The sequence below is a fragment of the Lodderomyces elongisporus genome, chromosome 4 (assembly GCF_030384665.1).
Source record: "Lodderomyces elongisporus chromosome 4, complete sequence".
Classification (NCBI taxonomy): domain Eukaryota; kingdom Fungi; phylum Ascomycota; class Pichiomycetes; order Serinales; family Debaryomycetaceae; genus Lodderomyces; species Lodderomyces elongisporus.
Window position 1 is genome coordinate 562,162 of NC_083676.1, and position 27,717 is coordinate 589,878.

The window sequence follows — 27,717 nt, forward strand, 5'->3', positions numbered from 1 at the left end:
TTGTTCATTTGATGATGTTTTTTTTTCTGAGCATTCAAAATCAATTGGTTGCAAATTTTAATGTACGACGCAAACAAATTAAACAAATCAACCAAGTTAAACAATACAATTGATTAGTTTAATTCAATATATTGCTTTTGCTTTTGCTTATGCTTTCTTTGATCCTCGAGACTGTTAGATCGAGAGCATATTTACTCAATTGTTAGTTAAAATGCAGGCTTTTATCATCTTTTCCCCCCCTCTTCCACCACCACCTTTTTTTTCATTCAAGTATGTTGATTGTTATTATTTTAAAGGTGATTAGAAACTGGATCTCTCTGTATCCCAGCAAGATTAACAACACGGTACTTTGAATCAAACTTTTGTCAATAGATGATACCACAGACTTCAAGAGCAGGAATGGCGCTGTGCCTGATTGCCACGTCACACTGATGGAAATTTTTATTCATTTGCCCTCTTTTTTGCGCCTCCACCTCCTTCGTGTTACTACAAACCTCTTTATATTCTGTTTACTCTTCTTTGTAATTTCAGGTACACAACAACCCTTGTAACGTCTTTATTGCTACTGAACATAATTTTGCAAGAGCTAATCAATTATGGTACATATCTACAACTCCAGCCAAGTGTCTTATCATCATTCAGCGTATGTCTACAAACGTTTAACGAGCAAACTAATTTTAATTTTTTTATTGCCCTATGATAAATAACAAAATGAACTCCATTTGTTTGTTTCTCACAGTTCCTCTCACTCTCCATATATATATCTTGCCCTCTCTTTTCAAGGTAATTGTAGACTATACCAAAACGAAAACGAAAACGAAAACCAAAACGAAAACCAAAACGAAAGCCAAAACAAAAGCCAAAACGAAAACCAAGCCCAAGACAAAGACAAAAGAAAAAGAATGGGAGTAGGATGGAATAGGAGAGTGCTCAACAACTGTACTGTCTAATTATTGTTGGTAAATCGCACACCCATCATTTATAGCTGAGTGTCTTTCTTCCTCCTAGTAATTGTCTATTGCAAATAAAATAAAAAATTAAAAAATAAAAAAAATAAAAAAAATAAAAAAAATAAAAAAAAAAATTGTATAGCTCACACTCTATCACGGATCCCTCTTAACAATATCACACTATAACGCCAATACTTCTCTCCTTTCTTTTTTGCTCTCTTTTCCTCTTCTTCTTCCTCTTTTTCAGCTTCAACTTCAACTTCAACTTCAACTTCAACTTCAACTTCAACTTTTCCTTCTTCCCTCTTTTTTATCACAATATCAGCAAAAGACGAATTCTCCACAAAAATCCTTTCCAACATCTTTTTAAGTTCGACCAGTAAGCAAAGAGACCACCAATAACAGTTACCCTATTCAACCGGTAATTTTGTAACCAACATCGGTATTTCTAAAAGTCTTTATAAATAAATAAATAAATATATATATATATAAGATTATTTTCAATAGTTTATAAGACCAAAAAACAGAACAAAAGGAGAGATAGAGAAAGAGAATTAAAACAATTAGAGAAAAGAATTTCCTAAACCCATTATCCAACCCATTTTCCTTTCCTTTTTATTAAAATTTTTTGTTTTCATTATCATTCCCCTTCCATTCACATCACTATCAACTTTCTCCAACTCATTCTTCTATTATTGCAACTGTATACTTTCCAAAGATAACCTAAATAATGACATTTGCAATTAAGGAGGAACCATTATCCTCCCCCTTTATGAACATTGATGACAATCACGATATAAGAAACCCACTTCGCAACATCCCAGGTAATATTGGAAATGAAGGAGTAGTGGGCGACGATGAGAATAGAGATATCTTGGACGAATTTTTGGATCAAAGAGTATACGACACTCCCGAAGCAGATATGCAACTACCTCTCCATAAGTTTGAAAATTGTGCTAGTAAACACCACCAACACCAACACCACCAACACCAACACCACCAACACCAACACCAACACCAAAGGAGCCAAAATGAAGATGAAGACGAAAACTTATTAAGCTCGCTATACGCACTTACGAGTAATGGCAACACAACCATTAATAACTACCCCGATCACAATCAAAGTCAACAACAGAATATGGATACTTCTTTGGATGATGCAATAAATGACTTTGACAATCAATTTCAAGATATATTCACTACACAGAGAGATCTGCTGCTAAATAGCGAAGGAGTATCTCCCGGTGACGCCGATTACGTCTATAGAGATATACCAAGAGACAGTAATGTATCTCAACTTGGCGCTAATCTTAACGAACAACAACTGCAACAACTGCAACATGGACAAACTCAATTTCCAACTCCAATAAACAACCCTGCTTTTGCAAATTCGTTGGGAAACAGTCTGCACATGGTGTCTGCACTTCCACCTACATCAATACCATTGACCGTGTATGAAAGCATTCGCGAGGAATTGGCTAAATTGAAATTTGGAAGTCACCGCATAAATGCTGTACCCAAATCAATATCTGTTCCTGATCCATCATACTTGGACTTCTCTCCTGAAGCCATGGACAAATTACCCTACAAGCTTACACTAGATGGTTTGCCGTGTTATTCAAGGGTCGAGACCCAAATCAAATGCAAAATTACTCTTAGCCCTTCGCCAAGTGAAAGTCATCTTTTACATATCTCACAAGACCTCATATCGAAGAATAAATTTTGTCTCGCAACCCCTGTGCAAAGTTTGGACCCCTTATTGAAAGAAAACCTTTTGTACTTGGATGCATACGTACTTTCTTCTGACTTGCGAAAATCCTGCCACATTTGTTCAAGATGTATCAAAAGAGAACAAAAGAGAGCATCAAGAGGAAAAGCAGCAAGTACAAAAAGTAATAGTACAAATGCAAATAAAACTGCTGATAGCGGTGGAGATACTGAGGGTGCTAATTTGGATAACCAGACTGACTCCAAAACTCCTATAAAAAACAATTCAAGTGCTTGGTCCGATGAACTGATGATCAAAAAGGCAATCATATTCAACTGCAAGGAGATTGTTTCATTCCCACCACCTTCGGGTATTCCAAACGAGGCATTCAAGTCATTGGAACTATCAGCAAGAATCATTTGTTATTGCAGACACCACAAAGAGCAAGCAGGTTTCAAGATATTAGTTGTTATTAAAAACAACAAAGGCGATGTTGTTGCCAAACAAATATCTTCACCTATTATGATTATGGATAGGAAGAAAAACATCCCATTGACTAGGGATTCCATACCAAACTCTGTTGCTAGTTCATCGGTCAATTTGAAAGAATTGGGTCGAGGACCTGAAAATGGGCTTGGACAGTTACTGGGTCTGATCAACGGTACAGGAAATGACCTGGTCAATGGCGATGGAGAAGCCACATACAAAAAGAAAAAGCTCTCAGCATCCGAATCGGATCATGATATCAAGTTTGACGTTTCTGGCGATCCACATCAATTGACGCCAAATTCAATTGATGAATCCAACTCGGATTTCCACACAAATACAGACCTCGAATCTACCAATGGTTTAGGGATGGGTCTTGGCAATGGCAATGGTCATGGTACCGGCATTGGTAATAGTAATGGCACTGGCAACAGCCATGTTCGCGGTCTCAAGAGGAAAAAACTTTCAGTTGATGATCCATTTAATCATCCTTCAAATCCAATGTATAATGGAAGTGTAAATGGTCACTCGCCAATGAGCAATAGTGATACAAATACGTCAGCTAATTTTAATTTTCTTAAGCAGCAACCTTCTTCGATGTCATTTCAAGGAATGTCGCCAATGGCTCTTGGTTCTCACTGCCCACCAGCGCCACATTTAATACAACCAAACTTTCAACAGTCCATGTCATTACCGCAGCAACAACAACAACAGCTGCCTCTGCAACTGCAACATCTCTCACAACAGCAACAGATGGAACAACTTAGGTTACCATCAATTCAAAGAATTATTCCTGCGCATGGACCAGTCAGAGGAGGCATTGAAATCACATTGCTTGGTTTCAACTTTAGACCTGGTTTATCTGTAAAATTTGGAGCACATCGTGCGCTTGCCACGCATTGTTGGTCAGAAACTACAATTGTTACATATTTACCACCTGCACAACAACCAGGCCAAGTTTTGGTCACTTTTGAGAGTGATGAGATCCCTATTTTGCAACCTCAGCAACAACTGCAAATCTTTACATACACTGATGATACTGATCGACAATTGATTGAGTTGGCATTACAAATTGTTGGATTGAAAATGAATGGTAAATTGGAGGATGCAAAGAACATTGCAAGAAGAATTGTGGGTACAGATACCAAATCAGGTAATGGGTCAACGAGTACCACTCCAGTTGAATCTTCAAATACACCACCTACAAATACCAGCGGCAATGCCAATGTTCACGCTTATGCTTGGTTCGATGCCGCTCATAGATCCTTGAAAAAATTGACGACCTCGGGTCTCAGCACACAAATCATCTTGGTCAAGTTACTATCTCTTGTTGATATGCCTAATTGTCCAATTGTAATACCAAATTGGCAACTTGCCAATAAGGAAGGGCAAACATTGCTTCACTTGGCCACAATGAAGAATTATGCCAAATTGATTAAATTTTTGGTGACTCATGGGTGCAAGATCGATGTCAAGGATAATCACGGTATTACTCCATTGTTTCTTGCTTCTATGAATGGTAACAGGAGCTTGATGGAGTTTTACATTGGTTATTGTAAATCAAACTGGAACTTGAAATTGCTGAACAACTTGTATTTGAAGGACTACTGTGATTTAAATGTGATTGATATGTTTAGCACATTGGAACGTGAAACTGGCTCAGCACGTGAAATTACTGATGAAGAGGAGATAGATGAACAAGGAGTCGTCAGAAGAACAATGTCTTTTGACTCAATAGACTCTGTGTTGGAGCACAATTATGGTCGTCATATTTCCACCATGGTGTCATATGATGAAGTGACAACTCCAACACTACCCTCACAAGCCCCATCACCATCACCAACAACACATCAACAGCAACAGGAACAGATTGGTACAAGTTCACCTCCTAACATTCCAGCTGATGATTCCAATGGCAAGAATTATATGGATGATCGCAATTATATTTCCGATTTTGCTGATTCTGAATTTGATTCTGAGGATGATTTTGACGAAGACGACGCAGATTATTGTGATGATGAATACAGTGAAAATGACGACAATAATGATGATGATGATGATGATGATGATTATGGTGATGATGTCAATGAACGAAAAGGTGAGAATTATGACAGAGGTGAGAACATAGCAACTGCGGGAAGTATGATAGCTCTTGCTCATGGCTCTATGACCCCTGCTAGTATTGCTAGTGTCTCTAGTGTTGCAACTAGTAGTGCAAGTACTATTAGGCAAGTCGAGGAAAATCAAGTTGATAATTCTGTTTCAAATGTAGCAACTAGTGCACCATCGTCTCCTGGTATCTGGCAAAAAGTCAAAAACGTGTTTTACAAAGAAGAGGATAGTGACTCGCTACCAAACTACGTTGATTTGTACCCATCTGGACCTTCTTCTTCACTGGGTGCTAAGCCCAAGAGCGCAATTGAGCAAACTTTGAATCAGAGTCAGTCGATTACTGCCTCTCAAGTAACTCAGGTTAAAGACGATCTTCAAGAATCCCAAAGATCTTCAGCTTTACCTATTGTGCAAGAATCAACACTTGTTGAGCAAGATCATGATTTGGATGCTGGAGCAGCGTCTGATTCTTCGGAAGATATGGTCATTTCTTATATCAATCACCCACGTAAATCAGTCGAACATGACAAGATGTTGGTGTTCTTTTGGATCCCCATGTTGGTGATGATTGTTGCTTTGTTCTTTATGGTCAATGTGATGGGATACCGAATCAAGCAAATAGACCAAATACAACTGACAATGAGAGACGTGTTGGGCAATATAATGCTTGGAGGTAACGAAAGAATTGGCCGAGTATTTGCTACCAAAGCTGCTGCGGTTGCTGCAAGTGCAACAGGGGTATTGACGGGAAGAGGTTGACAAATTTTATAATGAGTGTAATTTATGAGATATACAAAGATGTATATGCTGTTTAGTTCGATAATGATATAGTTTTAGAGTTTATAAGTTTTGTTTGTTTTTTAAGTGTGTGTGTTTTTCATTCTTTTAATGAACATTTTTCTTTTCCTTTACTTTTTTAAGTCTAAATTTATTATTGTGCTCCCCAAGGTACGCAACTTTTTGTTTCACTGTTCGTTTGAGTTCCTGGCATCTCACAGGAGGTAAAAGCAATGAAATAGTCACGTGATTTGATGTTTGAGCCGCATTAGAATTAATCTAAGCTTCCCGCCATCCAATTTCCACCACAAATCAACCGAAAGGACTTGAGACCTTCTACCCACTCATGGAAACACCAACCTAACCTTAATTCCTTCCACCTATCCGCACCCCCCCCCCCCCCCCGCGGCTAATTGTGTCAATTTTTAGCTTATACTCTCGCCACACATTTTTCTCATTTAAGTCATGTCAGATGAAGAGCTTTTTTCAGAGGATTCTTATGAATTTGAGTTTGAAGAAGATGAAGATGGAGATGGAGATGACTCAGCTGGTCAATTTGATGGCTCTAACGACGAAGATGATCAAATTGAACAAGACGATATGAGCGTGGTATGTTAAGCCAATTTTTAGAACAGGAAAAAATGAATACAGACTTGTTGGTTTAATAATTTTAGTCTTTTGTTTTATGTTGTTTTATTATTTGTTATTGGTCACAAAGTATCCACCTGAAAATAAAGCGAAATATACTAACATTGAAGAATAGGAAAATTTGTATTATACTGCCAAGGCTACTAAAGATGATGACCCACTTCTTGCAATTGGCAAATTTAAAAAGATCACGGAGATGGAATTGAAAGATTCAGAAGTTGAATGGCAGTTTCGATGTTATAAGCAGTTGATCAAATTGTCGTTTTCCGAGGGTGATTATGACGCGGCATTGTCTTGGCTAAAACATGTTTTGAGTTTGGCTCCAAATTTATCACAGGGGTATCTCGAAGAGTCACTCTCAAGAATGATTTCCAGGTACTCAAACATCTCAAATGCTGATTTTATTGAACAATTTTACAAGACTATTCTCGAGCAAAAAGAGTATATAAATGATCGGGTATGGTTGAAGATCAAAAGCAATCAACTTAGTTCATTGATCGATAGTGGCATTAATGATAAATATCATATTGGAAAAAGCGGTATTGACTCTGTTGAGTCCTTATTAAGAGAAATTCAGACAAAACTATTGCATGTTCCTGATGCTACACGCAAACTATTCAATCTCGAGATCATTGCAGCGGAAATGGAGTTTTTGTTCCAAACCAAAACGTTGGACCTTTTCAGAATGAACAGACTATATAAACAAAGCTTAAAGAGCACTACTGCTGTGACGCATCCAAAGATTGTTGGTATAATCAAAGAGTGTGGAGCCAAAGTGCATTTTTTTCGGCAAGATTACGAAAGAGCCAAATATGAATTTTACCAAAGTTTCAAAAGCTATGACGAAGCAGGTGGTTCTACCAATGAGAAAAAGAATAAGAACTTGAAATATCTTGCATTGTGCTCGCTATTGACTGATGATGAATTGGACCCTTTCCAGTCTCAAGAGACACAGACGTTTGCACTGAATAATCCAGACTTTGACAATCTCAAAAGTTTGATCCATGCGTATCATTCATTGTCTATACACGAGCTTCAGCTGGTGTTGAATAATGATCCACTATTTCGAACCGATGATATATTTGTACATGCTGCGATGCAATTGCAAAAGAATTTGAGGTTGAATTTGTTGCTGAAGCTTATTGCTGAGACAGATCAGCTAACTTTTGTTGATCTAATAGCAACGCTCGACTTGGATAGCTTTAGTGATCTTGAAGATCTTTTGTCAAAACTTGTAAGCCGGGGTCAACTTAAGGATGTCAAAATTGATTACGTTAAGGGTATTATTTTTTCCAAAGATGTCTGTACCAACTTACTCAGACCAACTTCCGCGAGATCAATATATTATAATATTAAGTTTATTGACTCTCTTTGGGGTAGGGATCAGCCGAGGGTGACAAAAGCTGGAACAGAATCTAGAACCGAATCTGGATCTGGATTTGGATCTGGATTAGAAACCGGATTAGAGAGTGGATTAGAGAGTGGATTGGAAGGGTCTGTTGAGCCAACTGATGAGATGATGCAAGTTGATAGTAATCCATCTTTGCTTTTTGCCACGGGCGAATTGGCTGGATCCTTTACTTCCTCGTCGCTAGCTAACAAACTTTTTTTCCTCATTGATCGACCCCAATCGCCACCAGATTGGTTTCCTGCAATAGAGAAGTGGTACACCTATGTCATGTCAGCGTTGCCAAAACCTTACAAGGTGCAAATGAGCCACAATGAACAGGTTGTTCAGGAACAACAAAAGTTTATTGCAGATAGCAACGCCGCAAAGGCTTCAGCAGCAGCACGCGGACAAGAGTTGGCAAATTTCAATACAGGTTTATTGAATTCTACGATAGGAGGAGTTGGCGAGAATGTTGGTGGAGGTGTTGGTACAGATACAGGAACAGGAACAGGAACAGGGACAAGAGATGACGGTTTCTTTGCTGGTAACAGCGGCAGTGGCGACAATATTGATGATGAAGATGAATCCGAAATTACACTAGTCAAGCGTGTGGATTTATTAAAGACATGGGTTCAGACATTAACTAGTTAGTTAGTTAGTAAAGTGTAGAAGATAAAGGTGGTTGTGGTGTTGGTGGTGAAAGTGATGAAAGAATATATATAGCTCCCGGTGAGCAACGCGCCTTATAAAAGTATATACAAGCAGCGTGTACCATCTGTCTATTAGATAAAGCTTTTGATTTCTGAAAAATAATAATGGTAGAAACTCTAGAGCAATACCAAGCATTTCGAATCGGTGTCTTCCAACTCTTGAATTGTTTGGTTTTTACTTCCGCTTCCTCCTCTTCCTCCTATTCTTCTTCTTCTTCATCATCATTATCATCATGAATAGCGTATGATAAAAAACTATAGATGAATAAAGGCGGATTCCAAAAAAAAAATAGTTAAATAATAAAAAAAAGGAGAGAGAGAGAGATATTTTGGAGTGCAAGAAAAAAAAATCAGATAGTGCATCAACACGCGTCTCGAATAAATTTTTTACGAGCGAATAAAAATGAGTTTGGGAAAAAACTGCAAATAGAAAAGATGATTACATCAAGAAAAGAATCAAAATAAAATATAAAGTAAAGTGAAATACAAAGTCAAATAAGAAATAAGAAATAAGAAATAAGAAATAAGAAATAAGAAATAAGAAATAAGAAATAAGAAATAAGAAATAAGAAATAAAATCTCTTGTTTTATGGGCACATAGAGACAGACATAGGTTCGAAGCATCAACCTCAATTGTCATACAACGAAATGTCGAGAGTGTTGTCTTGTGGGAAGAAGGAAAAGCTGGAGTGTCTCACAACAATCGTGCGGAGTTCAACAGCCAATTTGGAAGGGATAGTTGGGTATATTTTTGTATTTTTTGGCTAAATTTGTATATTGGAAGGACATCTCCTTACTTTATAAAAAAAAAAATAAGAAGGAGACTCAAAAACTTCTTTCTTGTAGTGTAGTATAAACAACTCTACAAAGAATAGGAAAAAAAAACACCTTGTTCTATATTTTCCATTCAATGTGACCACATTGGTTAGAAATATATACTTATACATTGAAACGAGGTTGCGTCATCTTCGACACATTTGACAAAATAATCCCTTGCTTGAAATGGAGCCCTGAGCAATTTCAACAATTTGATATATAGTTTTGAAAACTATAGCATTTCTGGCATTTATCAAGAGTTTCAGGTTACTCATCTTTACTCTCATTTTTTTTGTTGCTTTGTATTCACTTTGATTCTGGATTCTAGACCTTTCGCCTCGTCGCCTCGTCGCCTCTCAATCTCAGTTTTTTTTTTTTTTACATTTTGACGGTTAGTAGCCAAGTACAATGTGAAGAAGAAGAAGAAGACAAGAGTTGGAAACAAAAAAGAAAAAAAACAGAGAAACAAAGCAAAATGAATAAAAATGAAATAAAATAAAACTTGTGCCGTTACAATGTACATTTGCTTCAACATAGGTTTGTTCATGGAAGAGCTCGGTTCCAATAATGAAATTTTCAGGTCGGTGTTTTGCACCATCTTTCACTATTGGCTCCCCCTATTACATTAGTGTACTCCCAATAGAGAAGCATGCTGGCAGTGTGGTATCGCTATTATTTGTCCACTTTGGCATTGTGCAGATTGTTTATATAAAAGCAAATAGCAAAGACAAAGGAAAAAAAAAAAAAAAAACAAAGAAAAAGGAAAAGGAAAAGGAAAAGGAAAGGTTTTAACATAGTTTCATTATCATCTATATAAACTGTGCTTGTTCCACATTATCTATTGTATCGCTGGAATTTAATTTGTATATATGGAAAAAAAAAAGGAATACCGACTGCCATGACGAGCTTTTTTTTCTTAGTTACCAGCATTTTATTAATTGTGAATGTTTTAGGGGAAGGCAGCTCATCTAACAAGCATTGGTATTTATAGATAAAAATAAAATATAGCACTCTGTAGATATAATTTGGTCGTCACAACAACTTTTGTGTCAAACAAAACTTGTCAATTCAGATCTCGATCAGATGTTTTGGTTTCATTTTGGTTAGGACAGACACCCAAAATCACTTGAATTTTTTTGTTTTTTTTTCTTCATTTTAGATTATTTCACTTTCTCCTTCACTTTCTCTTCCTTTTCTTTTAAGCTAATTTCTTCTCTTTACGCATGTAATATAACTGCATAAGCGGAGTAGGCCTAACCTACGATATTTTTTGCGCTTGCGTTAATTAATTTTACTTTTGTATATATACATAGATACATTATCTAACTCCATTCCTAATGTTCAAAGGATGAAAGAAGAAGAAAAAGAATTACAAGTAGAACTATAGAAGAAATAAGCGGAGTGTATCGTTTTGTACCACACTTTTTCTTTCTCTTTTAAAAAACCTCCACGTCGACGATGTCGCTTCAACATATTATACCAAATCCTTTTTTTATTTTTATTTTTTTGCTAATCTATTCTATTAATTTTTTACTTTTTATTTTTCTTATTTGTTATTTGTTTGTTCATTTCTTCATTTCTTCATTTCTTCGTTTCTTCGTTTATTTGTTATCCAGAGTTATTCTCTTACTTTTTAACATCGTATGCTGTGGTAAACACGAAAAGTTATTTCTTCTTCTCAGCTACAGTGGAAGAATAGTTAAAGATGAAGGAAAACTAAATGGTTAGGGTAAAGATCAGAAAGAATGAAAGAAAAAATGAATGAAAGAAAGTAATGTATTCAACTATAGAGCGGATAAATATCTGTCACACGGGTTGGAGAACAGACATGAAAAGTGCAAGAAGAAAGTTGACTTTCTGATAGGTGATTGGTGTGTATAAAAGATCCGTCTCAATTACATTTCCTATTTGGGATTAAATTGTCCATTTTATTTTTTTTATTTTTTTTTTTCCTTTCCCCCCCCCCCCCCTCTCCCCTCTCCAATTGTCAATTCTCGATGTTCAGTTCAGTCGATTTCTTCTTGTTCAAAAAATCTATACTCCTCAGCAAAGTATTATTACACTACTGCAACTACAATCACCACTATCACTAGCAACATTACTGCACCACTGGGTAAAGCCACAATAGCTTATCTTTGTGTTTCTTCCCACTCCTTCTTTTCAACCAAGTTTTGTAGGTTAAGCTTCGTCTGCCTTCTCCTTTAAAGATTCATATATATATATATGTATATATACAGCATTAACAATCTGTGTAAGTTTTTTCTTTTTTCCTTTAATTTTTTTTTTTTTGCTTTTTTGTCTTTTTTTTTTGGTTTCTTTTGAAATTCCCATATAAGTTCAAGCAAAAGAAGCAGAGGAAGCACCAACCAAACAACGCAACAGCAGTATCAAGAATAATCCTATATCATCGATAGTTATACTGTTGAAAATTGGGGAAATTACTTCAAAAAAATAACAACTGAAAACTTTGAAAGAATTGGTAATTTAATTCATTATATATATATATATATATCTTCCCACACACACACACACACAGACACACACACACACACACACACACACACACACACACAGACACAAGCATACAAACATACAAACATATACCCCTGTTTCCATTTCTAATTATTTGCTTATCCCACGTTCGCTTCTTCTTCTCCCCCTTTTTCACCTTTTACCACGAGCTTCAGTGCTGAGATCGATTAAGTTGACATAATAACTCTCAATATTTACGAAGAGGAAAGAAAAAAATTCAAAGTTAAACATACACATTCCTTGAAAGCGAATGAAAGAAGAAGAATCGATACAGTTCAATTTTTAGTTTACATGTCTAACCAATTTTTACCATCAGTGTTGTATGCTCCGAGTCTCGAGCATCAATTGCACACTCATCAGCAACCTGAAACTCGTCTGAACTCGAACTCGAACTTGAACTTGAACCTGAATTTGAATTTGAATTTGAATTTGAATTTGAATCTGTACCCTGTTTCATCCAATCGACAACAATTTCCACCAGCTAAACCATTATTACCCCCTCATCAACCAACACTCAATAGCGATCCATACCACGCCAATAGTTTCTACGCTCAGCAGAATAGTTACCAGTATCAGATGCAACAACAGCAGCTACAACGGGAGCAAGAGTTACAACAAGAGAAGCAGCGCCAACAATTGGGGCAAACGCCACAGTCTCATAAATCTCAACCTCACACACAAGCACAGGCACAGGCACAAACACAAGCACAGGCACAGGCACAGGCACAGGCACAGGCACAGGGTTTTGTTCTTCCACAACCTACTCCAACTCCAAAAAGAAAGAGAGGCAGGCCACCAAAGAAGAACTCTTTTGCAGAGAGAATCACCACCACGGTAAATATCTCCGTCAACACTTCACCGCTACACGGCAGTCCTGCCGAGTCAAACTCCAACATGGCAGCCAAACAAGGCGCTCCAAATGTGTTTACACCCTTAATGCGAGTCAGTCCTAGCAACAAAGGTAAGAAGAAGAGAAAATACTCCTCGACATCCACGGTGTCCAACTCATCGCCAGTGATGAGCGTGAAAAGATCAAAGTCGTATACTTCAAACTCCGAAGCAACAGGACTGCTGCTAGCAACACCCTTGACTTCCCAAAGCACATACTTTCGACATTCAAATTCTAACTCCAGTTTAAATTCTTACCTTGTCGATAAGAAAGCATTGGACAATATGTCAAGGATCACACAGTCCCAAGGATACTATGGCACCCCGCCTGCTACATCAAATACCCTTCACGAGGAAAATGCGAGGGTTGCTCTTGTGCCTGTCACTAGTACTGCTGCTACTGCTGCTGCTGCTGCTGCTGCTGCTGAGACTACCACTAATAATGATATTGTTAATGGTATTGCTACTAATACCAAAACAACACCATCAGCTACAACTTTATCGACAGTACCTGTTGCACCCACTCATAGCAAGTCTATGTCATTACACTACCAGCAGAACACTGCTACAGACATGGCTCATGATAATTTAGAACCACGTTTTGCTCATGCACGCAGTTTTTCGGAGCAAAATACCAGAAACCTTTTGCCTCCTGTTTCATTAATGGGAGCATTTAACGAGCCTGTTGGTCGATCAACAGAGTCTCATAAGCTGACTCCAGGAACACAGCCAACACTGACATTGACACTGACACTGACACTGACACTGGCACTGGCACTGGCACTGGCAGGAGTTTTGACTGCCAAATCTGCGCCGATTTCAAGAAAACACTCGGAAGATTTCCTTTTACTGTTGACTGTAGACAAACTGGGTAAGGCGGTTTTTTCGACCAATGCATTTTCTTCTGAGAATTCTACTTTTGCAAACAAAAAAGAAACGGTCATTGACGATAAAGCCAAAAAAGATAACAATGTCGAAGACGAACACCAGAATGGTAAAAAGAAGTCGATCTTGGCGTATTCTTCTGATGACACAGAAGCTGTTGTTAACCATGGCCATTCAGCACCAAGGACGCCATTAAGGAGGCACAATTCTGATATTACAGGGTTAGCTACGCATCAGAAACTTGAATCGACACAACTCGCTTCGATTGACGAAATCATGTCCATAACAAATACACCAACAGCTCCTTCCTCGCAATCACAACCACAACCACAGCAAAATACTCTGCTACAACCACCATCACAAACGTTGCCACAAACACCACGAGACCTCAATGGTATACATAATAGTAGCTTCTTATCAAATTTCTCAACTGGATTGACTCCGATGTTCAACCTTACGCCACAGTTTAACTCATTGATGAATTCAGTGATGAGCTTAAACTCCCCGCAGTACAAGAAACTCGGAGGAAGTCATAGCAACTACAATTTGATGATGAATCCATTTTTGGCAAATAACCAAGATTCTATTTCTTCGTCATCTTTGTCAATGTCTTTGCCTATGGGATCGTCGATTCCAGGATCTACAGTACAGTTGCCATTACCTGAATCGACTCCAATACTTCCTCCTCATCATCATCATCATCATCATCACCACCACCACCAAAGCGTAGGGTCTACAGAGAAACAAAGAGAGGTTGACAATGAAGAAAATAACCGTGAAGTACTTGATCAACAACACATACTGCACCATCAACACCTGGATCAACCTGCGGAGCACGAAGTATACCCGCAAGTGACAACCTTTCATGCCTACAGTGAAAATAGTGGCAATGCGCAACGATATGAAGCACGTTCAATAGATCTGAATGTTGATGACGCTACAGGAGGTGTGAGCGACCATGCAAACTCCTCGGATGAGTCTGGTGATGCGCGATTAGCGTTGAAAAGAGTGATGTATGAAGGAAAGTAAAGATTATTGGGGAACAGGGCGAAGATTTAAACTAGAAGATTTTTTTTTACACATTTAGATGATTAGTACGATGTAGAGGAAATAACCGTTTTCAATTCACAGACATTTGATTTTAGATATATATATATATTTCAGACCAATTTTTTAGGCAGGATCGAGATTTTTTTTTTCTCTTTCAATTTTTGCTCCATATACTAAAGTTCTTGATCTTGTTGTTGAATTTGTACCAGAACTTCACTCTGCTTCTATCATATTTTCTCGTTTTAGCTTTAGCTTTTGCTTTTACTCTTGCTTTTACTCCATACTTGAAATCATCGTTTTAATGCTTTCGTATTTCAAGTTTCCATGATCTTTTGGTTTTATGGCGTTCTCTATGTCTGTGGTACTGCATATACTATCGCTCTTTATAAGGTCGTGTAATTGGAAAATAAAAGGTTTTGTTTTTCTTTCTCTCTTTTGGAAGAAGATGAAAAAAAAAAAAGAAAAATTTTTCATCAGAACATCTTTTCATACTCCTACTTCTTTTTTTTTTTCCCTTCTTTTCTTCTTTTCTTCTTCCCTTTTCTTCTTTCTTTCTTTCACCATCTTATTCACGAATATCATTCAACGATGTCTCACAGAAAATACGAAGCACCACGTCACGGTTCCTTGGGTTTCTTGCCAAGAAAGAGAGCTGCTAAGCAAAGAGGAAGAGTTAAGTCATTCCCAAAGGATGTTAAATCTAAGCCAGTTGCTTTGACTGCTTTCCTTGGTTACAAGGCTGGTATGACCACCATTGTTAGAGACTTGGACAGACCAGGTTCCAAGATGCACAAGAGAGAAGTCGTTGAGGCTGCTACTGTTGTTGACACCCCACCATTGGTTATTGTTGGTGTTGTTGGTTACGTTGAAACTCCAAGAGGTTTAAGATCATTGACCACTGTTTGGGCTGAACACTTGTCCGAAGAGATCAAGAGAAGATTCTACAAGAACTGGTACAAGTCAAAGAAGAAGGCTTTCACCAAGTACTCTGCTAAGTATGCTTCTGACGCTAAGCAAATTGAAACTGAATTGGCTAGAATCAAGAAGTATGCTTCAGTTGTTAGAGTTTTGGCTCACACCCAAATCAAGAAGACTCCATTGTCTCAAAAGAAGGCTCACTTGGCTGAAATTCAAATCAACGGTGGTTCAATCTCTGACAAGGTTGACTGGGCTAAGGAACACTTTGAAAAGGAAGTTTCAGTTGACTCTGTCTTTGAGCAAAACGAGATGATTGATGTTATTGCTGTCACCAAGGGTCACGGTTTCGAGGGTGTTACCCACAGATGGGGTACCAAGAAGTTGCCAAGAAAGACCCACAGAGGTTTGCGTAAGGTTGCTTGTATTGGTGCTTGGCATCCAGCTAACGTTAACTGGACCGTTGCTAGAGCTGGTCAAAACGGTTACCACCACAGAACTTCTATCAACCACAAGGTTTACCGTGTTGGTAAAGGTGGTGATGAATCTAATGGTGCTACTGAGTTTGACAGAACTAAGAAGACTATTAACCCAATGGGTGGTTTCGTTAGATACGGTAACGTTAACAACGATTTCGTCTTGTTGAAGGGTTCTATCCCAGGTGTCAAGAAGAGAATTGTTACTTTGAGAAAATCATTGTACGTTGACACTTCAAGAAGAGCTTTGGAACAAGTTAACTTGAAATGGATTGACACTGCTTCAAGATTCGGTAAGGGTAGATTCCAAACCCCAGCTGAAAAGCACGCTTTCTTGGGTACCTTGAAGAAGGACTTGGAAAACTAAGTGTGACTGAGGTAATTTTATAGAGTATTTTTATTTTGTATAAATCTTTTCTATTCAAATTAAAACTGTCATCGTGTTGATTTTTTCTTTTCTTTTTTTTTTTCTTGTATTTTGTTTCTTTATATATTCCATTAATAAGCTAAAGAGGAATATGAAAGTAAGAAATTATAGGCTCAAAAGTTGCTTTCCATTATTGATATATAGTAGTTTATGAAGAGGTTATATACTTTTAAACCATAATCCATCATATATTTATTTATATGTATATTGAGTTCCACGCTTCTTATATTCTCATCTATATTGTGTATTATATATATATATATATTAATGCTACATGTATATATGTAATCGGCGTATCACGTGATTATTTTTTTTTTACTAAAGAAGAATGCGAGAAAAAACGATGGAAAAATAAATAACCCACAAGGTTTTGATAAAATTGTCATGTAGTTGAGCCAAACAAGACTGTTAACAAAAATGTACAAATCTTATATACGTAGTAAGACCAAAGCATAATTGTGATTAGGACATTTACGTAGAGTATATGATTGATTTTGGAAAAAGCTTATATGATTTTTTTCCAAAGAGAATATAGAAAAATGAAAAAGTATAAAAGTATAAAAAAAAAGAAAAGAATTATACTAATCTTTTAGTTACTTTCGTGCCAAAAAAATTTACTCCCTGGTAAAAGGTGTAAAAACAATTATTGATAAACTGTGACAAACCAAATCAAGTAATTCTGATAATCAGGATCATATTCCTTGAATAGTTGATGCTTATTATAATTACAGATTCCATTTTGTTTCTCGATAGGGAACCTTCTCCCTATCTTCTTTTTTTTTTTTTCATTCTTTTGTCTTTTGTTTCACTCAGACTCGAAAGCTGGTGCTTATATACTCAGCCTGTGTGTTTACAAAGATATACTAGCAAGAAAATATAAATTTCAAAACAAGAAAAAATATTCCATAAAAAAAAAATGCTAGTAGCCAAAGCAACTCTTTGACAGATTCAACAAGGTCCAAACTGTTACCCTATACTAATTTCAAGTACGGCAAAAATCTGTATTAGATGTCTAAGTTTTCATTCAAACTCGTTAACCACGTCCAAGTTTTGCAACCTTGCCCTTTTTTTTTTTTTCTTTTTTATTTTCTCTTCCTTGACTCTTGAAGCAATTTGCACACACACACTCACACACACGCACACACACACACACACACACACACACACACACACACTCGCACACACACATACTTTACAATCCTACAACAACAACAACAACAACAACAACATTAAGAGAGAAAAAAAAAATATAAAAAAAATAAAAATTTGTTGTAGTAAAAAACTCTGTAACTACCAGATTCTCAATTTTTGTGTCACTTCGCCATAATTTCCCTTTTGCGAAGACCATCGAAAATTTACATACTGCCTTTGAAAAGAAGGGACACTAGAACGGCTCTTTAATCACACAATATAAATACCCAATAATAATAATAATAATAAAAAAGAAACACATCTTTCAACATCTTACTGCCACATATATAAGATGTCATCAGCTAGACAAGGTGTTCAGCCCGTGCGAAATCCAACGCTTGTTGCTCAGACTACTCCAGAGCAAAGGTACTGGCGAAGTTATGTTAGTCCGCAACTTATAAAAGAGAATCATCCAATCAATCACATTGAATTTAACCCAGTTTCACCACATGATTTCTCTGTCACGTCTTCCACGCGTATTCAGGTCTTTTCCTCGAAAACACGCCAAGTTATCAAGACGTTTTCGAGGTTCAAGGATGTGGTCCTTGCATCGAACTATCGTTTTGATGGTAAATTGATTTGTGCTTCGGATGCCACTGGCTTGGTGTCCATCTACGATAGCTATCAACCTAGAAATCTTTTGGTTAGTCTAAACCCTTCACTGCATCCAACCCATGCAGTAAAGTTTCACCCGACAATCGCTTCACAATTGTTCACCGGTTCAGATGATAGGAAATTGAGGCTTTGGGATATCTCACAAACCTCTCAAGGTCCAATTATGCAATTTGATGAGTCACATCATGGTGATTATATTCGTAGCATAAATTACATCCCGGGAAACCCCAACATGGTTCTTACCGGGTGTTACGATGGAGTTGTGAGATTGTTTGACACAAGAGACTCGACGGGAGCAGTAGCACGCTTTGACCAAGAGGACCTTGTCACGGATGTTTTGGCTGTTAGCTCAAGCACTATTGTTAGTGCTGGTGGTCCGCATGTGAAAATATGGGACTTGACTAGAAATGCACAAATTCATCAACTCGACAATTTTACAAAGACAACAACTTGCTTGCACGACACAAAGGAAAAGGGTTTACTAGTGGGATCATTGGATGGTCATGTCAAAATATTTGACTACAACACTACAAACTGGGATGTCAAATTTGGCTGGAAGTTCAGTAGTGGTGGTGTTTTGACATGTGCTGTTTCACCAGAAAATCATAAACACTTTGCCGCAGGTTTAACGTCCGGCTTAATCTCAATCAGAACGAAGAAGACGGAGCCAAAGGTAAAACAAGGTGTTAAACAAGAGACAACAAATGCATATGCGAGAATGATGAAAGGCAGGGACTACTCTGGCGAAGAAGAATACGAGATTGTGAACAATACTAGTACACCTCAGCTGCAACAAAAGGGGAAATTAAAACAATTTGAGAAATACCTTAATGCTTTCAAATGGGCAGAGGCATTGGACAGCGCATTTGCACCGGGATTACCTAAAGAGCAAACCATCACAATTTTAAATGAGTTGAAGAAGAGGGGCAAGATGAGAATCGCGCTTTTCGAAAGAGACGAGATATCTTTGTTACCAATGTTGCAATGGTTTACTAAAAATATAGAAGATGTGAGATCATTCAATCTATTATGCGACTATAGTGCGGTAATCTTGGAGATGTATGGTGACAAGATTGACAAAAGTGTAATCCTTGAGGAATCGTTTAACAGTCTTTTGAAAAAGATTGAGACGGAAATCAAAAAGTGCAATGAAGCTATTGAAATCAACGGTATGTTAGAATTACTTACAGCCCAATAAGGTTTTCCTTTTTTTTTCAAAATCCAAGGAGGCATATCAAGACTTAAAACGAGCAAACAAACCAACAAACCAACCAACCAACCAACCAACCAACCAACCAAACAACAAACCAACAAACACAAAAAGGACTTAAAAAAGAATTCAATAGTTCAAATTATAACCTTTATTAGAGATTAATGGAAGTAAAGTATTAAAAAAAAAGAAAAAAAAATTAAAAAGGTCAAAAAAAAGAAGAAAACGGAGGAAAAAAATAAGGGAACCAAAACTTCACCATTTTTTCCTTCTCTTGCGTTTTTTTTGCTCTTCCTTTGTAGTAGTTTTCGATTCTACCACCTCTCTGCATTTTTCTGAACAAAACCACTGCTCTTTTCCTGTAGTATATTTCATAGCATCAACCCTATTAAGCAAGCCGACACACTTGTAATGAAACCACTCTCCATTGGGACACGAGTCCTCGTTATCACAGGCTATCATATCACCCAAGGAGGGCTGATTGCAGAAGCAATACCGTTTATCCTCTTCGTCTTTTTCAACAGCATTCTGTGACACGATTATTTTCAAATTATTTTCATTTATTGCAGGAATTTGTGTTGTAATCTTTTTCTTGTTTCCTTTCTTGAACTCAGCAGCCCTAGTGTCTTTAGCCTTTTCTCCAGGCTTCACTATCTTGTTTGGTTTCTGGACAGGCGTTATCGTTGTCTTTAATTTCGGTCGTCCTAGTTTTGGGCGATTATTCTGTGATACTTCTTTAATGTCACGATCATCTTTTTTATCGAGTTTGTCGTGCTTGGGTATTCGTAAAATCAATTTAAGGCCTGATGATTCCTTTTTGATTGAGGTCTGGTCACTCTTCTTTTCCAGTTGCAGTTGTTTTGTTAACAGTTGTTGCAGTTGTGTTGGTAACAGTTGTTGCAGTTGTTTTGTTAACAGTTGTTGCAGTTGTTCTTGTTGTTGTGCGAGTGCCTCTACTTGCGATCTCAATGGATTCTCTCTATAATGTGCTTTCAATTGCTTTCGCAATAACTCCATTGCATGCCTATCATTAATGCTGTTGTATTGTTCAATATTTTTGAGATTATGAAGCTGGTTTATCTCCTCTTGCAAGTACAATTTGTGCGTGATCAATTGACAGTTTAGAGCCTTGCTCTCCAGCACAGCTTCTTTGCTCAACCATTTGATTTGATTTTGCAATTCATATACCGTGGCAAGCTCAGCATCTTTAAGGTATCCATCTGTTTGGTATTTGTGTAAGATATCATTGAGTCCTTGTCTCAACTTGTCAATCTTCAAATTGCATGTTTGGACTAGCCAAAGAGAGCGGATAATATCGCAGGGCAAATGGTCAACTGAGGATATAAATGAGTTTAGGAGTGAAAAAGATGGATCGACCAAAATCTCCTGCCTGTTATTCACGTCTATACTTTCAACCATGCTTGAAAAAAGGGGGAGGGGGAGGGAGAAAAGAAGGGGAAGGGAAAGAATGGCGAAATGTATAGATATGCTATTATAATCGAGATTGGTAGGAGCTACAAATTACTATAAAAGATCTTGTGGTTGTTATTTATTATTATAATTTCAGCTACAATGCTACCAAACGCATTTGTTTTTCTTCTTTTGCCAGGTTTTCACTTGTACAATATCGAAAAGGTGGGGAAGGAAGAAAGTGAGGTGAAGGAAAGAAGGAAAAAAAGAAAAAGTTGAAATAACCATGTTACGCTGATTTCAAATAGTATTTATTGAATATAATGTCAAGGAAAGATTGAAAATACGCTTCCATCAAACCATGTTTTCAATCAGACGACATTGTTTTCTGGTTTTTTTTTTTGATTCTTTTTTTTTTTTTTTTTGGTTTTTGGTTATTTTCTTTCTGTTTTTATTTCATTCTTATCTTACGTTTTTCTTTCCAGTAGGACTAAACTGAAAGAACTAAGTTACTTTAGAAATCAAAATATGAATAAGGGTTTTATCATATAAAGAATCAGGTTAGGTTGGCTAGCAGAAAGTGAATTTTAAAATTTTTTGCATAAAATTACATATTATACTCAAAAGACACAGATGCGAAATGCTATTTAGAACTCAAAAGTCTTACTGTTCTACTTCCCTCCCGCTCCTCCTCCCACCGTCCTCTCTCTCCATACTTTTCATACCAGTCCACCATCACACTTTGTTAAAGCACGATTAAAAACTTTCTAGCCCAAGTGAGGACTTTTTAAAATTGCTTTAGTCGGCTCAGTGATTGTACGCTGCTGCGCCTTTCCGAAACCATACATTCGCTTTAAACTGCATCCGTGCGTGTCCAGCCAATGCCAAGGAAATTTGAACATCTAAACGGTTATCACCAGATTAGCATGAAAAGAGAAAATAACAGAACAAAACATCAAAAGGAAAAGAAACAGAAATGACTATATATAAGTGAGCCCAACTTTCTTTTTCCCCTTTCATTTCATTTCCTTTTCCTTTCTTTGAAATTTTTTTTTTTTCTATTTTTTTTTTTATTTATTTTTGGTCCTCCCTCAGTTTACTTTGCTCTTGTTGTTGCTGTTGTTGTTGTTGTTGTTGCTGCTAAAACTTGAACCTCTGCTACTAGTTGCATTTGGTTTAAAATAAAGAAACAAAGAAACAAACAAAAAATAACAAAAGAAGAAAGAAGATAGATGTTGCCATGAATCGATACGAACAAGAGTACACTATACTCAACATCATTCAGCGAAATGAAGACGAATGCCTTGCAGGAAATGATTACAATGGAAAATACTTTGTTGCCAGGATTACGACGGTACCAGTCTTGTTTATACTTTCAGCTTTAGGTGCATTCGCACCCTTGGTTGCAATGTATACTCAAAAATTTAAAGTTCCAAGCTACGTATTTTTTGCAATCAAATTCTTTGGAAGCGGAGTTATTATTGCCACCGGGTTTATACATCTTATGGCAGAGGCTAATGCCAGTCTCACAAATACATGCCTTGGGGCACCATTTACAGAGTATCCATTTACTGAAGCAATAGCTCTAATGGCGTTGTATCTAATTTTCTTTTTTGACGCGGTTGCCCACAAAAAATTGGTTGAAAAAGCTGCTAACATGTCTGGACTTGAAAATCCACTGCAACCTAGCGACAAGATCTCCATTAGCAGATGCTCTTCAGGGTCGTTGTCTGTGCTAAGTGCAACAAAAAATATTGACAAGGAGAAACATAGCGACAATGAAAACGAGGAAAATAAAGTTAATATCAAATCATTTGAAAAAATGTATCAAAAGATACTCAATTGCATAGTATTGGAGTGCGGAATTGTGCTCCACTCTATATTTGTTGGCCTTTCTTTAACAATATCAGGGGACGAGTTTGTTACATTGTACATTGCCATAGGGTTCCATCAGTTTTTCGAAGGCTTGGGATTAGGCACCCGATTTGCAACGACGCAGTGGCCCCCAGGGAAAAAATATGTACCGTGGTTAATGTCACTTGCATATAGCTTAACGACACCGCTTGCTGCCGGGATTGGATTAATAGTGAGAGGTAGTTATCCAGCAGGTTCGCGAACTGCACTAATAGTCACAGGAACATTTGATGCTGCCTGTGCCGGAATATTGATCTACAATAGCGTAGCTGAGCTTATGGCTTACGACTTGATCTACTCTGGTGATTTCGAAAACTCTTCCATGAATCAATTATTGCTTGCATATTTCTTTTTGGCCTTGGGCGCATTAGCTATGGCCATTATCGGTAAATGGGCATAATCATCATTACGAAACCTAGAAGGCAAAAAAAAAATAAAAAATAGATATTGTAAAAAACTTGTAATACATTAGATCTCATAGCATTCTATTTTGGTCATTATCGCATCAAACAAAACCACAACGAAAACCAAAACCAAAAAAATGGTACTTTTTCTATTTACATGATTCGTTTTCCCCTTTTTTCTTTCTTTATATATTTCATTTGCCTCTTGCCTCTCTTGCCTCTTTTGCCTCAATTTCGCTTTTATTTGATATTTACAAGTCTTTCTTCTGGTATTCCCTTTCTATTTATATTCAAAGATCAACTCGTTTTCAATAATATCTAGCTTTTTGCATACTAACCTTGTTGGATCGAGTGGATCGCCCACTTGCACTTTGCCGCTCTTTATGTCTTGCAATAAAGCATTCGATACTTCTAAATGCATGCGGACAAAGGTAAAGAGGTCATGTACTAGTGATACCATCTGGCTGCTGGCAGGATTATGTCTTAAACATAGAGTCAAGTTCAAATCCTTTGCCATATTTTCTTGACTACTGTATTGCTGAATAAACACTTTCAACATCAATGCTTGCCAAAAACCCTCAGTAGATTTTTGCAACCTCTTTTGTATTTCACCACGACTGTTTAGATGTGAAATGACAGCGTCAACAGAGGTCTTTGAAACCATTTCGGTCTTGAGAAGATACTCTTGAAATTTCCACTGATTAATGATATCAATGTATCGACGGAGCGGAGAAGTAATGTTACTATACATACTCAACGCCATTGGAAAGTGCATTTGGGGGGTGGCCAGTATAAAAGTTTTAGGGAACAATAAAAATAAATCCAACTTTTTTTGCATAGGTATGTCCCCATTTTGACTCGCTTTTCTTAAAAGGTCATTATATTCATTGAGTAAATTCTTTTCGTATTTGGGGTCCAGAAATTTGTACAAGATATCAATGCCCAATTTGTCGGCAATGTTCGCAACAAGATAGTTAGCCATAATCATATTTTCGGTAACAAGCTGGACTGATGTTTTCTTCTTGTCTTTAACAAAGCTTATGGAGTTTGTCGAATTTGGCAATTTAATCCTGATAAGGTTAGATCCATCAATTAAAAGGTCCTTATCTTCAGCCATGGTCTGTTTAATGGAAATACGTGCATTTCCAGTTCCTACATAAGCATTTTTCAATTTTCTGTGAAGCCAAAACAATTTGGAAATTTTCGACAACTTGTTAAGATTTTGAAAATCTGTTCGAGTAGCTGATAAAGATACTCCACTATTACGCCCGTTACCAAGATTTGATGCACCAAATATTCCTCCACTATTGAGTAAATTTTCAACTGCATCGTATGTGAATCCCTGTGGGTATCGTTTAGTTAAGGCAAATTTAACCTTTGCACTCAGTTCAGCCTGCTGCTTGACCCTTTCAAGAAATGTAGGCTCTGGTATATACATTGAATCCTGTTCGCTTTGCTCAATGAAAAAGTCAATATCCTCTTTCTTTAATCTGTATTGAATAACAAATGTTCTCGTTTCTTTGCCGTTTACACCAAGCCCTGCAAGATCGGCAATCGCTTTGGGGAACATAGGCACAACGTTCTCTGGAAAATATGTTGTACTCGCTCTTTCCAATGCAATAGAGCTTAATGGAGAATCTGGCTTTATAAAAGAGCTCGGCTCAGCAATATGAGTGGAGATTACATATTCACCTTTTTCTTCATGTATCGAAATTCCATCGTCAATTTCATGCGCAGAGGCATCATCAATACAGTATACTGGAACTTCAGTCATGTCTACTCTAATTTTGGCCAAAGGGTCATTCGCAAATAAGTTCTCAGATAGGCATTTATCCATCAAAATGTCCCGGTTAATGCTGTTGTAGGCATCATCAAAATATCGCAAATATTCTTCCTGACTACTGCTTTTAAGCTTCAATTCCTCGCTTGGTAACTTTGCTTCGGGAAACCAATTATTGGGATTTGAAATTATGTCATTGTCTAGCTTGGTAAGCAAGTCATACGCCTTACCAGATGAGTATTCAAACTTGTAAGCATCTTCAATCTGACTTACACCTGTTTTTTTATAAAGACCATCATCAATTGCTCTTAAGAGCGAAATGACAGTGGAAGATACTCCGGGGTTATTTTCGTATTTGCCAATAACATACGCTTTGAGTATGTTCTTTATGTTTTCAAATTGTGGTGGCGGTGGTGGCAATGATGATAACGACGTTTGGTGCATGGAGTCTACCTGTGCAATTTTTTCTACGCAGTATTTGGCAATTTCAGCAATACCGCCTTTATTGTTGAGATATTGCAAAATCAAATCCTCATGAACTATTTGTGCTAGTGGCCATATAGTCACTCTGGTAGGAGTTTGCGAGGATTTTTGAATAGTCCATAGCCTACTTTGCTTTTTCAAAACAAAGACAATAGCCATATACTTTGCAATGGGGAATGAGATCTTGTCATAATCCACCATTTTTGCAGGACTCAAAGCTAGACTCGTGGTTGCACTAGGATTTTGGTTTTGTTTTTCTACATCTTCAACTCGGCTTAACAACTCAAAAATCGATATTGATCTTGGCGCATTCAACTCAGAGGTCATATCAAACTGCAAACTTCGGTGTAATTTCTCCAATTTTGTATTGAACTCTTCAATCATGCTGAATGCATCGCTGGAAACTTGAGTCAAAGCTTTATAGTACATTTCTCTTGCCGGCTCAGGCACTAAAAAGGTTTGAACTGCTGTATTTGTAAGCAATTGTGAGGAAGCTTGCGTAACAAGAAGATTCTGAGGCTCATACTCAGCTTCCTCGTCCAATTCGGCGCTAGCCTCTATTGATACATATTCAGCTTGCAAATCGGTCGGCAAAGCTTCTTTGGATTTTGAGAATTTTGCATCTGGCACTCCAATGGGCATACTATCAAGGTGCTTTGTCTCGAGCTCAACAAACTGTTTTAGCATTGGCCGTAGTGATGTTGGCACAGCTCCCGGAATCCTAAGACAGATTGTGCTTGTGTGCACGAAAAGCACGTCTCCACGATCAGACAAAAGTGTGACAATTGCTGAGGCAAAGCTTTCGGGAACTTTGGCAACAATATAAAGCTTCAAAAGCTCCTGTCCAATAGCTACCAAGTCTCCAACCTGTAATGCATCAGTAATCAGTTTTCCACTCACTGTAGCATCCACCGGAATAGAATTGAATAGCTTTTTCATTTGTTTAAGCTCCTGATTGCTAAAAGAATTACTCCATTTTTTCGAAGGGTTGTTATATTTTAAATCCCGAGATTGTCTAGCATTCTTCCTTATTTCATCAAATAGTTGTTTATTAGACTTGCTTAAATCCAAATGCGGTGCATCATAATCGACAATCTTTTTTTTTGATTTGATCAAATTCTTAAGATTCTGTGAGTTAAACTTTTCGTCATTGCTATTCTTTTGTTTTAATGTCGCTTTGTCTTTAAGTTCATCAAGAAATGATTTGTCCAATTTAACAACATTTCGCAAATCTCCCGAACCTCCTGCTTTCATTTTCTTGTTCACGAATACTCTCGAGTCGTAATCATATAGCCGGCCCAAATCCGCTGATTCCTGATATTTGGCCAATGGATTATAATCTTTTTCTGCAAAGGAGTCTCGAGTCCCTCGTCTTCTGTTATGTAACAGACTTTTTGATGACCTACATCTCGTACTAATTTTCTGACCCAGGAATGCCCTGTTAAGTTCTCTGACAAGATTATTATTCCACTTAATCCTCTTCATCTTGTCTATGCTGCCTATTTATTTATTTGAAAATATATATTTATATGTAAATATATATACATATATATATATATGTTACTTTGTTAGTTGTTTATCAGTTGGTTTTACTTTGAAAACGATTTGGTTTCTTTGGCAGTTGTCTGTTTCAACAAACGTCTTACTCAAGTGTTCTTATTCAACATTGGTTCAGTCAATTTTTGTGATGAGGCCAAAGCCGCACAAACAATAGATCAAAATTGTAAGTATGAGAATAAAAGAGGTATAGATTTGATCTTTGCGCTTTGTATTGAAATCATTCTATGCGCGCAATTCGTATTGTTTGAGAAAAATGTAAACAAGCATTGTTTATTTACAACATCCTATCTTCTATATCCTGTTTCTGTTTCTGTTTCTGATTTTTTTTTTTTTTTTCGTTTCCTCTTTCGTGTTCAACATCTGCACATTCTTCATACTCT

The 27,717-nt window shown here is 37.2% G+C and overlaps 8 protein-coding genes across 8 annotated transcripts; 6 read left to right on the top strand and 2 right to left on the bottom strand. All coding sequences in view use genetic code 12, as the record gives it.

Annotated features, from left to right (window-relative positions):
* Window positions 1-1,680: 1,680 nt before the first annotated feature.
* SPT23 (SPT3 Dosage dependent suppressor of Ty-induced promoter mutations-like protein) lies at window positions 1,681-6,015 on the top strand (the record flags this gene model as incomplete). Its single annotated transcript, XM_001525917.2, has 1 exon — window positions 1,681-6,015. The coding sequence occupies one exon, from the start codon at window positions 1,681-1,683 to the stop codon at window positions 6,013-6,015; it is 4,335 nt and encodes a 1,444-aa protein (XP_001525967.2).
* Window positions 6,016-6,498: 483 nt separating this feature from the next.
* Window positions 6,499-8,722, top strand: PVL30_003363 (uncharacterized protein; the record flags this gene model as incomplete). The annotated part of the gene is made up of 2 exons (XM_001525918.2): window positions 6,499-6,642; window positions 6,797-8,722. The coding sequence occupies 2 exons, from the start codon at window positions 6,499-6,501 to the stop codon at window positions 8,720-8,722; spliced, it is 2,070 nt and encodes a 689-aa protein (XP_001525968.2).
* A 3,698-nt stretch (window positions 8,723-12,420) lies between these two features.
* PVL30_003364 (uncharacterized protein) lies at window positions 12,421-14,931 on the top strand (the record flags this gene model as incomplete). The annotated part of the gene is made up of 1 exon (XM_001525919.2): window positions 12,421-14,931. The coding sequence occupies one exon, from the start codon at window positions 12,421-12,423 to the stop codon at window positions 14,929-14,931; it is 2,511 nt and encodes an 836-aa protein (XP_001525969.2).
* Window positions 14,932-15,540: 609 nt separating this feature from the next.
* Window positions 15,541-16,710, top strand: RPL3 (60S ribosomal protein L3; the record flags this gene model as incomplete). The annotated part of the gene is made up of 1 exon (XM_001525920.2): window positions 15,541-16,710. The coding sequence occupies one exon, from the start codon at window positions 15,541-15,543 to the stop codon at window positions 16,708-16,710; it is 1,170 nt and encodes a 389-aa protein (XP_001525970.1).
* A 1,543-nt stretch (window positions 16,711-18,253) lies between these two features.
* utp15 (U3 small nucleolar RNA-associated protein 15) lies at window positions 18,254-19,774 on the top strand (the record flags this gene model as incomplete). The annotated part of the gene is made up of 1 exon (XM_001525921.2): window positions 18,254-19,774. One exon carries the CDS (start codon window positions 18,254-18,256, stop codon window positions 19,772-19,774), a length of 1,521 nt encoding a protein of 506 aa, XP_001525971.2.
* A 267-nt stretch (window positions 19,775-20,041) lies between these two features.
* Window positions 20,042-21,205, bottom strand: PVL30_003367 (uncharacterized protein; the record flags this gene model as incomplete). Its single annotated transcript, XM_001525922.2, has 1 exon — window positions 20,042-21,205. One exon carries the CDS (start codon window positions 21,203-21,205, stop codon window positions 20,042-20,044), a length of 1,164 nt encoding a protein of 387 aa, XP_001525972.2.
* A 1,231-nt stretch (window positions 21,206-22,436) lies between these two features.
* Window positions 22,437-23,510, top strand: PVL30_003368 (uncharacterized protein; the record flags this gene model as incomplete). The annotated part of the gene is made up of 1 exon (XM_001525923.2): window positions 22,437-23,510. One exon carries the CDS (start codon window positions 22,437-22,439, stop codon window positions 23,508-23,510), a length of 1,074 nt encoding a protein of 357 aa, XP_001525973.2.
* Window positions 23,511-23,794: 284 nt separating this feature from the next.
* On the bottom strand, window positions 23,795-27,262 carry MSU1 (3'-5' RNA exonuclease complex component; the record flags this gene model as incomplete). Its single annotated transcript, XM_001525924.2, has 1 exon — window positions 23,795-27,262. One exon carries the CDS (start codon window positions 27,260-27,262, stop codon window positions 23,795-23,797), a length of 3,468 nt encoding a protein of 1,155 aa, XP_001525974.2.
* Window positions 27,263-27,717: the final 455 nt, after the last annotated feature.